At 34.5% G+C, this 16169-nt stretch overlaps 1 protein-coding gene across 7 annotated transcripts; it reads right to left on the bottom strand.

Moving 5' to 3' along the window:
* Window positions 1-2194: 2194 nt before the first annotated feature.
* On the bottom strand, window positions 2195-14536 carry LOC127794406 (uncharacterized). Of its 7 annotated transcripts, XM_052325460.1 has the most exons (6): window positions 12810-13563; window positions 11726-11796; window positions 8089-8346; window positions 4878-5062; window positions 3097-3233; window positions 2195-2590 (listed from the first exon to the last, which is right to left on the bottom strand). In XM_052325460.1, the coding sequence occupies exons 3-6, from the start codon at window positions 8340-8342 to the stop codon at window positions 2423-2425; spliced, it is 744 nt and encodes a 247-aa protein (XP_052181420.1). In that variant the 5' UTR covers window positions 8343-8346; window positions 11726-11796; window positions 12810-13563; the 3' UTR covers window positions 2195-2422. The 7 variants fall into 7 exon arrangements, with proteins under 7 accessions (XP_052181420.1, XP_052181416.1, XP_052181417.1 ...); XM_052325456.1 differs by lacking the exon at window positions 11726-11796 and having other exon boundaries at window positions 4878-5029; window positions 12691-14536; XM_052325457.1 differs by lacking the exon at window positions 11726-11796 and having other exon boundaries at window positions 12810-14536.
* Window positions 14537-16169: the final 1633 nt, after the last annotated feature.

Raw genomic sequence — 16169 nt, 5'->3', positions numbered from 1 at the left:
ATTAATGCAATAAGTATTAATTGCAAATCATTTATACAAATTTTGGGGGAAAAATTTATTTTTTCAAAACTATCATACTTTTATATATATAAAGATATTTAAAATATTTAAAAAAAATTATATTTACCCTTACTATTATAACCATTTTTTCCTTCAATTATTAATTAACTGCTCGCTAGTCACGGCTCCTTATTCACGTTAGAGACCATACAATAACAAATAAAAAATAGATAAAGATAAAATAACGCATACACATACATATATACACACACGCATATGCACATATATATACACACATACATATATATATATAGTGGAGTTGCCATAGCGGCCATACCCACTAACGATAACCCTTTTTTATGGCCCCCGAACCCTGGAGTTTGAGGTGTCTTGAAGGTCCTCGAACCCCAAGGTTTGGGGCTCCATAATGGCCTTCGAACCCCAAGATTTGGGGTGCCTTGAAGCCCCCTAATCTTGGGGTTCGGGGGCAACCTTCATGGCCCCTGTCATCACATCAAGTATGTGTGTATATATATTTATGTGTGTCTACATTGTATATGTGTCTATGTATGTATATATGTGTTTTTGATTTTATAAACTTGTCTTGTGAAGCATATATTTGTGAATCGAAATTATTGAAATTTAAAAATGTGTTATAGATATGAATGTGTGTGAATGGCTATGACTGTGTGAAATAGGATATTTTTGAAAAATATTGACCCCAAAGAGTTATTAAATTGGTTACAAAAAGTAAAAAAATAAAAATACATTTTTAATGATTACGAATAGAATTTTCTTTTATATTTTCTCCTCCGTCCACCTCATTCAATTACCAATTTACCCTTTCATTTTCCACCATATGACTATCAACTCCCTCCTTCATCTTATATATTTATAAAAAAAAAATTGAATATAAATAACATTATGCTATGCATGTGTTAAGTCTATGTGACATTAATCTTCATAACAACAACCTATAATTAATATTTTCCATATATTAACAAAAATTACCTTTATTATAAAAAATCAAAAGTTATAATTTGTCACAAAAAATAAGTTATTTTTAAAATTTTATTTTTTTATCACTCCTGTATTGTATTGTATTGTTATGTTAGAGAATTTTATTTTTTAAAGAAAAAATTATATTTTTGAGCAATTTAAGGATAAACTTTTAACTTGTATACTTCCTTGCCTATTTGTATACCAACATTTCTCATGACAATTAACCTGTCAAATTTAATTAGTTTTATAAAATAATTAAAACTTGAAATTATACTTGTCCAGCAAGCAATTTGTATTAATCAAATTCGTATTGAATACATACATAGATATGGGCAATCAAAGTGTCTCCAAATTACCATTCAAAATAAATAATGACAGTGAGTGATTTATCGATGCTTATATATTTTTTGAGGCTTCATTGCAAGAATTGAGAACATTTTTTATCATTTTCAAGAAGTTAGGAAAAAAAAATCCTTAAAAACCGTATTTCAACACTTACATGGAATTTGATAACGCATTTTTAAATGCTATTTAAAAATCTTGATATTTATTTACTTAATACCGACATTCATATTCAACTAAAATAGATTTTTTTTTTAAGGTTTTTAACTAACAATTTTCTCTTCATATAAACGATGTTTCACACAAATGCCGCTAAAATAAAAAATAAAAAAAAACAAAGAAAAACTATAAATTTTGTAATGCTTTGATTCATTTAATAGATGTAAATTTCTCTACCCCTGACTCAAGGGGTAGGTTGGTAAGGTATGTGCTTAGGGCCAAATCCCTTGAGTATAATAAATAATTATTTTAATTTTATTATTAAAATAAAATTAATAAAATTTTGTTTTTTTTATTAAGAGGTTGGGGCCCTAAATTAATAATGGGCTAGACCCCCAACCCCTTGAGCCAATCCTGATATTATATTATATTATCACGCTTGTATTATATTTATAATTTATAATTTATTTTGCTATAAATGTTAATTTAGGAGGATAGAGAAGTTGATCATAGATGTGTAAAATACACAATTGTGATGCTCCCATGACACTTGTGTATAAATGTGTTATATTGAGTATCATTAAAAAATATATAAATAAGTGTTTAATTAACTTTTTTATCCAGATAATTAAGCTGGTGAGACAAACAACGAGAAAGGTTACCCAACCCAAGAATTAAAAACTCCTACTACTACTATAGAATGCAGTTGGTTTATTCCCCTTGCTTCAACCAAATGAGATAATTTAGCTTCATCTGTCTGTCTGCCGGCCTTGAAATTACACGCACGCACATATACATACATACATTACATACAATTTCTCTCTCTCTCTCTCTCTCTCTCTCTCTCTCTCTCTCTCTCTCTCTCGTGTATGTAATTGTAATTGTAAATTCCATACAAGAAATTACAAAAGCTTACTTACTAGTAACCTAACCAAGTGGACGGAATTGGCTGAAATCTAAGCTTTGCCCGAGCCAACATGTCACAATAGTCTTGGTGATTGAAGCAGTCGCGGAAATCTGTAAACAGCTTCTCAAACACCCTCCACTGGACCTGTTGTGATCTTGAGTATGGATATGGTAGAAATACCTGCACAAGAAGTAATCAAACCAAGAACCAAAATTATTGAATCAACAACATATTTGACACCGAAGTTGCAACTTCAAGAAGGGGAGAGAGAGAGAGAGAGAGATGAAATTTTTGCAGCAGTTTCTGCAACATTTTGCTCATGCTTGACCGACAAGTCGGCCCTTTTCTACCTCCGAGACTTTTTTTCATGTTTTATTCCTTGAACGAAAATTGCATAAATGCTTCAGTACTTGGATCGATGGAGTCAATTATTATATTGTCTAGAGCTGACACGTCAACAATGCTCCTGCTAATATTTCATGTAATGTACAGGTGGCAGCATCCATCATGGTCTCCCTTACCATTCACAAATGCTCTCTCTCCTACAACCTACCCCCCACCAGCTATATTCACGCACATTCAATTATGATATAACACGAAGCCTTGACATCTACCTCTGAAAATGGCCTTAAAAGTCTAGTAAGTGAACGATATAGAGACAGGGTAATGCTAAAAATGTTGCTTACATCTCCCTCTAGCGCCAGGCGTTTGAGTAAAAGAAATGTTTCCTCGTTTTCCTCCAAATTATCAATAACGGCTAACCAGATGTATGAGGCAAGCTCGTTGGCCTTGTCGCGTGACTTACCACAAGCAATAAACTGATCTGCTCAAGAGGAAAAGTTTTCCAGTTAGAAAGACTCGTAAAAGTCAGGATGTCAAGCTAGAACATCCATCAGTACTGTTTGACATCACACATAAACTTGTGGTACAGTAGATAAAGATTTTACTGCATATATACTGAAGCTTATGTTTCGAAAAATAAGTCTTCTGATTGCACATGTATTTGGTGAACACATTATGGGATCTCTTCTCCTTTAAATATCGAATCAACTGTTCAAGAAGACATTTAAATGTAAAATTTTGTATGAAGTCACCCATGTCGAATCAAAGAACAACTATGGTGCCTCAATTACTCATGCCAAAGACACTAGTTTCAGTAATGTTAATTGTAAAAGAGATGGGGAAACAGCTTCATTGTTAATGTGGTGCAATTAAGGCAATTGCAGCAATCATATCTGTGTTTGAGTACTGAAGGTAATGTGCTTGATGCTATTGGTGAAGTTGAGAAAGTGACAACCTAGTCCTTTGCATGAAGGGCCCGCAAAAGTGGCAATGAACGTGAAAAGTATTTTGGGCAGCCGTGGCACTAGGACTTGATGCTATGTTGGTATTTTCACCATTATTCAATAATTTTTTAAGTCATTCAGTAATGGAAATAATGGAAGTTCAAATGAAGCAAGCGGGCAACTAATTCAACTTCCTAACTAAAATGAAGTTTAATAGGAAAAGATCCACAAGCCATGCTCCAAATACAGCCACATGGTGGAGACATTTGAATTAGACATTTTCTCATGCCAGTCTGCCAGGACAACTGATATGTACTCAAAGGATGCCTTTGTTTACTGGATTTGGTTCCAACAGAATAATAATAACATGGGATAAATCATGAATGTACACATATTATGGAATGAATGCAGTGGCGGACTGATGAATCATATTCAAGGGGACCAAACTTATTGAAGTATATATGAAGGGCCATGACCTAACTGAAAATTTTAGAGGGGCTAAATTTGAACAGTCTAGGAAACCAAGGGCAATGTTTGTGTACATTCAAAGAAATATTTGGAGCTAAAAAGGCCCTGGACCATTTCATTCCCCACTGGATCAACCTAAAATTAAATCAGAATGTATACAATTTACTAATTTATGTTTGTTTGGACTACTTATCCCGTGTCTCTTAACCACAGCAATCACAGGTTTGTGGCACGGGATTGGCCATCCAATCTACCTCCCATATCCCCCAAAAAAGATAGTTGCTCAGGTTTAATGTGCATCTAAAATCACGGGTTTGTGGGTCCTTTTAGATCGGATGCAGGAAATAACTGCAGATAGGAACATCTGAAAACGTGCATGAATGCTACTTTGCGGTAATTGCTGGAAGCAAGCAATATATTGTGGTCCTACACAGAGCATTAGAATCCAACAATGCTTTTAAAAGGTTTGCATAATTATCTGCACCTTAATTTCGAGAGTCCGTTCACGTACAATCAATGGAAAAGATAATCACTTGGTAAGAATCCTTCATGGGCATAGTGTCACTGGATGCCAACTCCTCACTCATGTTCTAAATACAAAATAAGCACTCTTGCCAGCAAGCACAAAAATTCATCTTAAAGTCTAATGTGATATACAGAGAAAAGGGAGGAAGGGAGGGTTGGGGGGCGGGGGGTGGTGTTTAGGAACAGACCTATAATAGTACCATGAAGTATACCAGCAGGAGGCGGCATGGTTGAAATTTCAAGTTGCTCCTTTAGAAACAAATAAGTATGGCCCACAATCTCATTGAATTCATCATCAAGTGAAAAGATGTGCTTACTGATATATAAAGCAGTATACCTCCTGAAGAATAGAGAGTGAACATCAGATGTAAACCTGTTAAACAAAGCCACTTAAAAAAGGAAAGCAGCACAAGCAATATTTGGATGGTTGAGAAAGAGTGAGAACAAATTTTAGACAATTGGTCTCCATGATAAATAAATAAGGATCCAATATAGGTATAAAACTTTTTGTTTTCATGAGAAGTAAAAAACTATTTAACAACATTCTTTGGCCTGCTAAAATCCAGGCAGACCCACAAAATATTACATCACAAGGCTGAAATTTCTTAAGAAATTCATTGTGAAACAAATTATAGCCTATTCATAGTCATAGCTTTCCTTTTTTTTCCCCTCATTCGTTATGAGGCAAAAAGTTCATGTTCGGTTCCTTGATATGTTAAATGAGTTATTGTGATCTTGAAGATCAGAAAGCTCAAGAACAATCAACTCAAAATGTTGCAACTAACTGAAAAATGGAAGATTTAGCAGCTGTTTTGATAAAGGTACAGGAAAAAAATATATATATAACAACTAACAACAATTCCAAGCCTTAATCCCACCAGGTGGGGTCAACTACATGAATTCTCTACCTCCATGAATCTCTATCCTTGGCCATATCTTTTGTGAAACCATTATATCTTATGTCATATCTAAGGGTTTCCCACCAAGTTTTTTGGTTTTCTTTCCCTCTTTTGATACAAATTTCCTTCATTCATCCACTTGCCTCGCAAATGCTCCTATAGATCTTCTTCTAATATATTCAAACTATCTTAATCGTGATTGTTGCATCTTATCTTCAATAAATGCCACTCCAACTTCATTATGTATGATCTTGTTTCTTTTTTTTTTTTTACTTGTACGGTTGCAGTCTTGCAGATCCATCATAACAATCTCAGCTCGGCTACAATCATATTTTGCACATGTTGACACTTAACTGCCTAACATTCTAAGCCATAAAACAAAGATAGTTTCTATGCATCCTAGAAAACATCCCTTTTAGCTTTAAAGGGATTTTATGATCTCATAAAATTATGGACACACTTCTCCACTGTAATTATCGTGCCTTTCTTCTATGAATAACATCCTCCACAATCAATCTCCTCTTCTTTCTGAAAAATTGGTCCAATATATCAAAATTGATCTCTCTTTTTTTTTGGGAAAACTTAAACTCCAATATTTACAATAACATCATCTAAAATTCTATTTTTACTTAAATCACATTCCACATACACTGTTGAGATTTGTGATATTTTTCTTTAATTAAAGTTGGTTTATTTTTCATTTATGTCTCCACCGTTATATTCTCCATTTGTAACCGAAGTTTGGCATTCAAATTTGGCATGCAAAGCATCCCGCATTTAAAGTTTTATTTATAACTTTTCAGTTTTTATTTGATGGATGTCATGTATTTAAGTCCTGTATAAATAGGACTTCATTTCTGTCTTTTGTAGAAGTGTGACCTTTAACGTGAGCTTTCAATTCAATAAGAATAAGTTATCTTTCTTCAAATTCTAGTTTTATTCTTCTCACATTTTCTTTTTATTTTTGTCTCTTTGTTTAACATAACATTGAGGCTTTACTATTGCTTCTGAAATACCTTCCTTTATTATTTTTTCAACATACACAATTTTTGACCTACTTAATTCAAAACCTTCAGACGTTTCTCCACAATTCAAGTTGTTATCACATCTTCTTTTGTCTTTTCTATCAAGAAAATATCGCCTAGAAGTAACATACACAAGACACTTCTTCATGGATGTGCTTTGTAAGTTCATTCACAAGAATAAAGAGGTGAAGGCTCAAAGGAAATCCTTGACATAATCCAATAGTACTAGGAAAGTCTCAGTATCTATTCCACAAGTTCCAACACAAGTTTCTAAATGATGATAAATGTCCTTAATGATATGTATACAAGCAATCCAAACACCTTTCTTTTCTAACACCTCCAAAAGATCTTTCCAGGGACTCTATCATAGGCTTTTCACAAATCAATGAATATCATATACAAATCTTTTTGTTTATGTCCAAACCTTTTCATTAAGCGTCTCAATAAATATATAGTTCTATAATTGACCTACTAGGCATAACACCAAATTGGTTTATAGAGGCCTTAGTTTTTTTATTTTCTTAATCTTTGTCAATTACCCTCTCCTAAAGTTTTACAGTGTAGCTCATTAGCTTGATCCCTCTATAACTTTCACAACTTGGAATATTTTCTTCATTCATTATAACTCAACATGAAAGTGCTATTTCTCTAATTGTCTAGTATCCTTTTTTATTTAAGGATCATATTACATAATTTTGCTAACCATAAAATGCCCTCTTGTCCCATGCATCTACCAAGATATTATCTAGTCTAACTAATTATTCTCATCTTTTTCAATTCTTGCTTTATTTCATTTGATATGTCTATAGAACATGTAATTCATATCTTATTCAAAGTTACTAAGATGTCCCAACACAACACCTATTTCTCCACCTTCATTGAATAACTTCAAGCAGTGCTCCTTTCATCTCTCCTTGATTGCCCCCTTATTTATTAGTACCTTTGTATTTTCGTCTTTTATGCATTTTGCTAGGCTCAAATCTCTTGTTTTTCTTTTCCGTGCTTTAGTTAGTTTATGTCTATATATATATATATATATATATTTCCCCATCTTTTGTGTCATATCGTATAATTTTTTCATATGTTTTTGACTTTGCTTCACTAAGTACATTCTTTTCTTTTCTTTTGGTCAAAATGTACTTCTTCAGGTGTTCATTATGGTGGCATATATGTAAAGTGTTGTAGCAAGCTGTCTTGGTTTTGTAATTTTTAGATGCAAACTAATTGTACTCATGGTCACCTTTGATTTGATAAAATCATACAACAACATATCAAGTCTTAGCACCACTAGGTGGGGTCAACTACACCAATTCTAGCTGATAAAATCATGGCGGAATAATACTACTTATAATAATAAACCAGTACATCGGACTATAATACTTGTTCCAGTGAAATTCCAAAAATATTTTAAACCTTTTATTTTCTCAGCAACCAATGGCAATTGAGATATGTATTTGTGCATATCTAAAATCTACCTTCTGCTTAATCCTTGGGGGATGGGTCCAGGCCACCTTTTAGCATGGCCAGCCAAAGGAAAATTCCTGAGAAGGGCAGCCTGCCACAAACATTCTTCCTGAAACAGTTTAGCCCACTGCTTTTTCACGCATGATATTTGCACCCATTCTGAAATGGGAACCCGGATAAAAATTTCTATCAATAGATGATCTGGAAGCTTTGCAAAAGGATTATCAGTACAAAGGAATGTGATACTTTTGTGCTCGTCTGTCATTAGGCTGCAGAAAAATGCAGAAAACATCAGTAAACAGAAGAGAGAAATTCAAACAAATCATTAAAGAGAAGGACTTTATATAAAAAGGAGGCCACACCTGTAGTGGCCCACTACCGGATAGTCCCGCTAGTATAAGATATCCGAAAGGAGGTAATCACAAGTGTGATATAGAACAATAACATACAACACCATAATACTATCCTTAGATAAACTCAGCGGAAGCTAACTAAAGGTTTACAACATCTTAGACCATAGTCTAAACAAAATGAAATACAAGGGCACTAACAAATTTTACAACATAAAATTTCCTCACACTTGCCCTCATCACAAATGCTAACATAGACTATCTAATTTGGAAGGTCTCTGTACACTTCTAACCCTGGGCTTTAGCCCCACTGGGCTCGCCCTCAACCACTGCTCTACTTGTACCTAGAATGACATGAGAGTAAACAAGGTGAGCCACAAGGCTCAGCAAGTGTATTTATAAAGCATGGAGATATAGAATCAAAGGCAGGGATAATCAAGATAGAATAAACAACTCTATGAGAAGATATTAGTATAACGCGACTCATAAGTTCTCCGTTTACATTAATTTCCCATGCCGTGATTATTACATATATTATGTACTCGTTCCCATGCTCATGCATATGCACCAATAGTAGGGAATTTTTCCGCATAATTCTCAAGGCTCTCACGGCCAATATATATATATATATCCATTCATGAATATATATGCATCATGAAAATACATCAACAAATGATAATAATTTGAGCCACGCCTTCTGGGTTGATGGCCACCTCACCCGCGTCAAGCGCTCATAGGATATCCTTTCTCATCCACGGACTTCGTCGTTGCGCAAAATAATAGGTGCGCAAATCAGTATAATCATGCATCAAATATGCATATCCCAATTTCATGTCAATCCTCAATGATTAAGAAAAATCTCAAATCATGCTTAACATGCACAATTAGATAAATTAAAGTGTGCACCATCTTATGATCACATGGTAAATTTTAATACATTTATTTACTCATACTTATAGAAATGTCTAACCAATATTTACGGTATATTTTTACCCCAAAAATAATCTCAAGGAATCAAAATTTATACATGCAAGAAACACCAAATCTTGCATGACACTAGACCCTAATGAATAAATGTCATTCCTTAAGAAATGTAGGGTGACACAAAAACCCTATTTAGATTTTAGCAATGTTCATCAAGAAAACGAATTAATATTGCAAGATTTATCGAAATAAGGAGAATAAAACCCTTTTATCCAAAAATGAGGGTTATCAAGAATAATTCAAAAAAAATGGAAGAACTATACAAAAATCATAATTTTAAACGTATGGAGGATAGACTACATAGGAGGAGTTGAATAACAACATATTTCAGAAATTTCCAGATTTCAAGCATATTTTCAAAAATCCAATCCGAGCTCAATATTTGGTCAAATACCACAAACGATATACCAAATCAAAGCCTAATGAGTATAGTTTCTGGAACATCAACTGGATTTGAAATCGGAAATAACCACAAGGAGATATTCCACAAAAACCGAAACAAGGCAGAATTTGTATCAGTAATTTACAGAATTCTACATAGAATTCAACAAGGTTGTTATGGGTACAAATCATAACCAAAAATTTCAAATCTTATACCGAATCAAATCCCATGATGTCTATTTTATAGAAAAATAAATGGATCACAATTTGGATATAACCACAGAGCATTATACCCCCAAAACCGAAGCAAGAAGAGATTATTCAAAAATAGAGCAGAAAATTTTCAGATTCTGGACAAGAATTTACAAGAATACTGTAGGCTCAAAACGCAGCCAAAAATTCTAAAAAAATTACCAAATGAAGATTATCAAGTCTAGTTTATACAGAAACAAACGGATCTTGAATCGGATATAACCACAGAGAGTTATACCCTAAAGAGTATAACAAGGTCAGTTTACTCGAAAGCAGTAAAATTTCCAGATCTTAGCAGGGATTTACAAGGCTATAACATGATCAAATCTTAGTCAAAAATTCGATTCTTGTGTCTAAAATGAAGCTTAAGATGTCTAGTTTACAACCCAACAAACGGATCTCAATTTGGATATAAACACAAGGAGTTATAGACCAAAGAACATAACATGGTCAGTGAATCCGAGAATAAGAATTTAAGAGCAACAACTTAAAGATGAAGGAAACAAGCCTTCTAAGATGGAAACAAGGTTGAAGAACTTGCATTAAAAGATAAACAAGAGAAGAAGAACTTACACAATCATAAGGAGAAGAAGAAGAAGAAGAAGATCTTGCGTATGAAACAAGAAGGAAGGGAACTTGCCTTAGATGGTTGCAAAATCCAAAGAGATGAAGACACCCTTCAAATTGGAAATTCTCCACTTGAAGCTCTAATGAAGAAGAACAATGGAGGAAGAAGAGACAATCGGGAGAGGGAGAAGAAGAAGAAGAAGGGAACAAGAAAGTAAGAAGAAGAAAAGGAGGAAAAAAAATGTGGGAGACTTGTCTTCCAACTCCTTTCAATCCATCTCCCTTTTAATTTTCTCTAATTTGCCCTCCATACTAACACACACAATTCACATATCTCTTACCCATTTTGGTCATTTTACCATTTTCTTAATCTTTTTTTCTTTTTAATTAAGATACCATTCTCTATGCCCATAGCCCAAGCCCAAGTCAAAATATATATATAGCCCAATCCAACTAAGGCCCAATGGACTTTTCTTGAGATTTGGGTTCAACCCAATTCATTTACACTTAAGATTTAATTATTTATCAATGGTCTAATTCAAATAAGGCCCAAACCCATTTAGCCCACAACTTTGAGACTTTTTCACACCAAATATTATTTTCATTAATTTACCCCCATTACCAACTCATATAATATTTTTAACAATTAATTAATAAAGGCAACAACTCTAATGTGCAAACTAAAATACCCATAACACCTAGACCCACTAACGGGTCGTTACAACACCCTTGACAACAAAATCTAGTAGCATAAAAGGGGAAAACATCTAAAGAAAGTAAAAATGGAAACTCAGAGGAGAAGGTTGAAGATAAAGAAAAATAATGAGAGAATGAGTTGAAGGATTCCCCAAGACAATGACTGCTTGTTATAACTATCTCAATTTATGAGCAACAGTTCAGTTTATCGTGTATTGACTCATCACTTTAGACAGTTTTCATCAATATCTCTCAAAGGCCAAATTGTTAAAGGTGAGACACTTTGGGCATAACACATAAAGGCAAGCTTTTTTTTTTTTTTTTTTTGACCGGGTGAGGGGGGGGGGGTGTCAAACATGAACAGCCACGTCCATGATGTCTTCAGCATCACTCAATTAAGAAAGTACGAGAGATAGACCCCTCTTATGTGCTTCGGAATGACTCCATTGTGTTTCGGAAGGTCTTGGCTTATAACAATTGGTTGAGACCCTACATAAAAAAGATAAGATTCTGAGGAACAAGACCATCCCCAGGTCAAAATACTTTAGAGGAATGACAATATAGAAGAAACCACCTAGAAAAGAGAAGACATGAACACATATACACACATTTATTTACTGACGTATAAAAGATGTAATATATTATTTTATGACAATTTGAGATGTATTATGTAATACATCGTACATGAACGCCTATCTATGAACCTTGATACAAAGCCTAACATCCAGTTCCAGTTGGCCAACATTGATGCTATTTTAGATAAACAGATTGTTTTAACTACGGATAGAGAAATTTAGTGTTTTCTTGTTCGTTGGGTAAATGCCCACATTCAGACTATGTGGATTACAAGAGAGGAATTAATATCCATCTCTTGCAACCAAGGCTGGCCCTCAAACTGCATGCAATAGGGAGGGGGGAATGAGTAATCAAAACTCAATAAGACTCCATTTAAAAGGGTTGAATTCTCAGTTGATTTAAGCCTTACTATGGGAAGATGGGATAATAGAAATAAAGTAATTTTCTATTATGTAGGATAATTTCTGCTGACAAGGTCTCATAACAAAACCATTAAGCATGTTCGTTCTATTGGATACGGGTAGGAGAAGAACCAGACTCAGTATTCAAAAACCAAAAAGGAAAAAAATACGGAAGCAGAACCAAAAAGGCAAAATGAGAGAAAAAATGGAAGCTAGTCAACTTATTGTTCGAAAACTGCAGAATTTATGATATACATATAATCCAATGAATACGGTTCATCTAAGCCCCACCCATAAACTGAGAATTAGGAAAATTTTTGCATGGAAAATAGAGTGACCTCTAGAAACCAAGTAAAATAAAAGTAACGGAAACAAGATTAAACTAGAGTGAGATTCAGTGGATTACCCTGAAAGCTTTAATTGGGAAAGGGGAAACGCGATGAATTGCGCAAGATTCAAAAGCTTAAACTATAGATTGAGAGATTGAAAAAGGAAAAAGAAGAAGAAAATAGAATTAATTTATACCTGAAATGAGGAGGCGAGGCGTAGGCCTCTTTCTCTCTTCGGAAGCTTTAGCAGCTTCGCTTCAGACAAATAGAGAGAGAGAGAGAGAGAGAGAGAGAGGATACCAGCGAGAGCGAGAGTTTCCTTCCCAGGTTGTGGTTTAGCTCGCACCAACCAACCAAAAGCCGCAAAACCCAAAATTAAAATGCCAAAAAAAAAAAAGAGGAAAATAAAATTAATTATTGTATTTAGGAGCATATATTTCAGTGTTCGGATGTCAATTAATTTAATTTGAACCGTATTTGAGTGAGAGGAATAATAAATATATATATATTATTTTAAAAGAAAAATACAAAAGGCTCTGTGCGTTTACTCCATTTATATAATATATATATATATTTAATAAGTACCTTAATTTTTTAATAAAAGAGATTACCCCATAAGATAAGATTATATAAAACTTTTAACTAAAAGAAAATATTCGATAAATATGAATTTGGAAGGTTCTGGATGTGTTTTGACCTGGAATTTCAACTAAATCCCCCATTGGCATTCAATAATAATAATAATAATAATAATAAATTAAGGAATTTAAGTGCCAGTGGATAACTTGGGCTCGATGGTGTGTGGTTTGAAAAGTGTTGAGGCGGCGGGTACCGTCTCTGGCGTTGTAATTGCATAGGATGAGACGAGATGGAGATGGAGATGGATGATGGATTATGGACGTGGATCTTCCTGAAGATGCTTTTGGGCGGTGGCGGGGCGGGGCCGGCTACTACCGGAACGGTCTTTTAGGGCTGTTGTTACCGAGCACCCTGTCCAAAAGTGACTGGCGTCCAGGAAAGGGACCGCGGCGATTGTCCACCATGGGATCCCGATCCCTATTGTTCGCCTCATCATCACCGCATCTGCTTCCGTTTCCGAACCCCACCGACACCGACATGCTGGTCTCCGTCTCCGTCGCTGGCGAGTTGCCCCTCCTCTTCAGCCTCATCCGTTCTCTCCTCTCCCGTCTCCTCTCTCCGCCCATCCTCGCTTCTTTTCTGTCTGATTTCTCGCTCAATTCTCTCTCCGGCGGCCTATTCCGATTCGGAGAAGGAGGGGAGAGCCGCCTGGGAATTCGACCCCCTTTGGAGGTGCCAAGAAGTGCAAAGTTGATGTTGCTCCAAGCGGCCTTGTCGTCGTTGTCCCAGCCGAACCTCTCGCTGATCTCGAGCAGCTCGGACACGGCCGATGGCGAGGACGACGACGACCTGGAGGAGACGACGTTGCCGTCCAGGACTTTCTGCGCGAACTCCCACTCGATTCGGTCTCTGTAAACTGCGTCGGCGAGGACCTGGTCCGCGAGCCTGGCCCATTCCACAAAGTCGCCGGCTCTGAGGTTGTTGGAGAGCCACCGGAGGTAGGTGGAGGACAGGGATCCCAGCATCTTGCCCTTGTGTCTCCCGAAATCTATGACTCGGTCACGCGCCGGCACTGTTGTTGCCGATATTCGGCCGCCGCCGCCACCGGCCGCCTTCACAACAAGTTTGGGGGCAGCATATCTGTATTTGAATCTGAGAGAGCCTGAAAAAGCCCTAGTAGGATGAGGAGGAGGAGGAGGAGGGCATTGGAGGAGGAACGACACTTCCATGGTCGGAGGGGAGGGGGGATAGCATGAGCAGGGGCAAGTCCGGCCCTCCCCAAATTGAAATTATAATCACATCCACGCACGGCCAAGGGGATGTTTGCCTTCCCATTTTTTAAGATGGCTTTTAAGGTTTTTTTTTTATTGTGAGATCAAATGGTGAAATTCCTAGCTTAAAATTAGTTTGGTTATATATATTTTAGTATTTAAGCTGGTTATAGTATTTAATTTAAGTAATGTTTAAGCTGATAACATGTTTAAGCTGATAACATGTTTTGATAAGTATGCTTTTAAGCTATTAGTGTAAAATTATGAGTTTAATTTGTAAAAGTTGATAAATTCTTAAAACTTACAAAAAGACTAAAATGGATATGACACTAAATAATGCAATATATATGTTGAAATATTATATAAAATTATTTATTTTAAATTTTATCAATGCATATCAAGTATTTGTCATTTAAATAAATATTAATACTGAAATTTTTATTTATTTCAAACAGCTAGATATTTGATATATATTACAAAATTACAAGATTATACATGACACAATAATTGATAATCAAATAAATTTGATAATTACAAAATTCAAAATTAGATAAGACACAATATTTGAATTGAAGTTTAATTATTCCATACATACACACAAAAGCATTAATAAAACAAAAAAACAAATTTACATACAATTATACATAATTATTAAAAATGATGTAAAATTTTATCATTAAATATTAATAAATTATACATAATTATTACAAATATATTAAGATTGTAAATTATATGTATTATATATGTTATATAATAATAATATATATTTTATGTATTATTGTTATATATATATATGTTTATATTACTATTATATATGCTATATATATATATAAAGATGAGAATGGAAAATGAGAGCAGTGAATGAGAGTCGGAAGCTATAGGGATAGGGGTTGTCAAATTTGATATTGTTTGAGGGTGAAATGGTCATTGAATTGGTCAACTCAAAAAGTTTCAGAGAGCTTTTTTGCAAAAGTGGGTGGGTGATGGCTTTCCAAAAACGCTATTGGTTAGCGTTTCAACTCCACAGCATTTAATCTGTTAATAATATCCAAACACATAAGAAAAAAAGCTTCATAGCTTATACGTTAAATGAATAACTTATAAGCAGTCAAACCGCATTACCAAACTAGCGCTTAGTCTCGTAACTCAACCTACAAAATTACGTAGGAGGTGTTTGACTTAGTGATTTGATCGTTTATAAGTTGTCTCTTAAGTAAAACGTTATATAGTTTATTTAATTACATATTTATTAAAAATTAAAGAGTTTAAATATTGTCAAGTTTAAACGTTATTTTAACAGTATTTTAAAATTTCTCTCCTATTTTTTCTGAAAACGTTGTTATCAATTTATTTCGTTGATTAAGTGATTTATGATTTTGTCATCCAACAACAATCATATTTTCAATCTTATCCATTTTCTTCATCTCTCCATCTCTTTCATGGCGATGCCCAACACCTCCAACCTCGTCCCCTTGCCATGCTCTTTATCTGTTGCCTTCATCTCTATCCATTATCATCACTGTTGCCTCTATCGCCACCTCTTCTATCTTTATTTGTTGTCTCCATCGTCTCTATTTGCCTCTTTCACCCATCTCTCTCTCTATATATACATAATATATATATATTAATAATTATATATAATTAATCAACATTTAATGAAAAAAAAATTATCAGTTAGACATTAATTTATAATTTATTTATATTAA

Source organism: Diospyros lotus, chromosome 2, assembly GCF_014633365.1.
Source record: "Diospyros lotus cultivar Yz01 chromosome 2, ASM1463336v1, whole genome shotgun sequence".
In the NCBI taxonomy this organism is placed as follows: Eukaryota; Viridiplantae; Streptophyta; class Magnoliopsida; order Ericales; family Ebenaceae; genus Diospyros; species Diospyros lotus.
The sequence above is the reverse complement of the archived record's forward strand: the minus strand, read 5'-3'. Positions and strand labels throughout refer to the sequence as shown.

What these genes read in the sequence shown, in the direction of transcription:
- LOC127794406 (XM_052325456.1), bottom strand. Translation starts at nt 14,421, where the DNA reads ATGGAAGTGTCGTTCCTCCTCCAATGCCCTCCTCCTCCTCCTCCTCAT.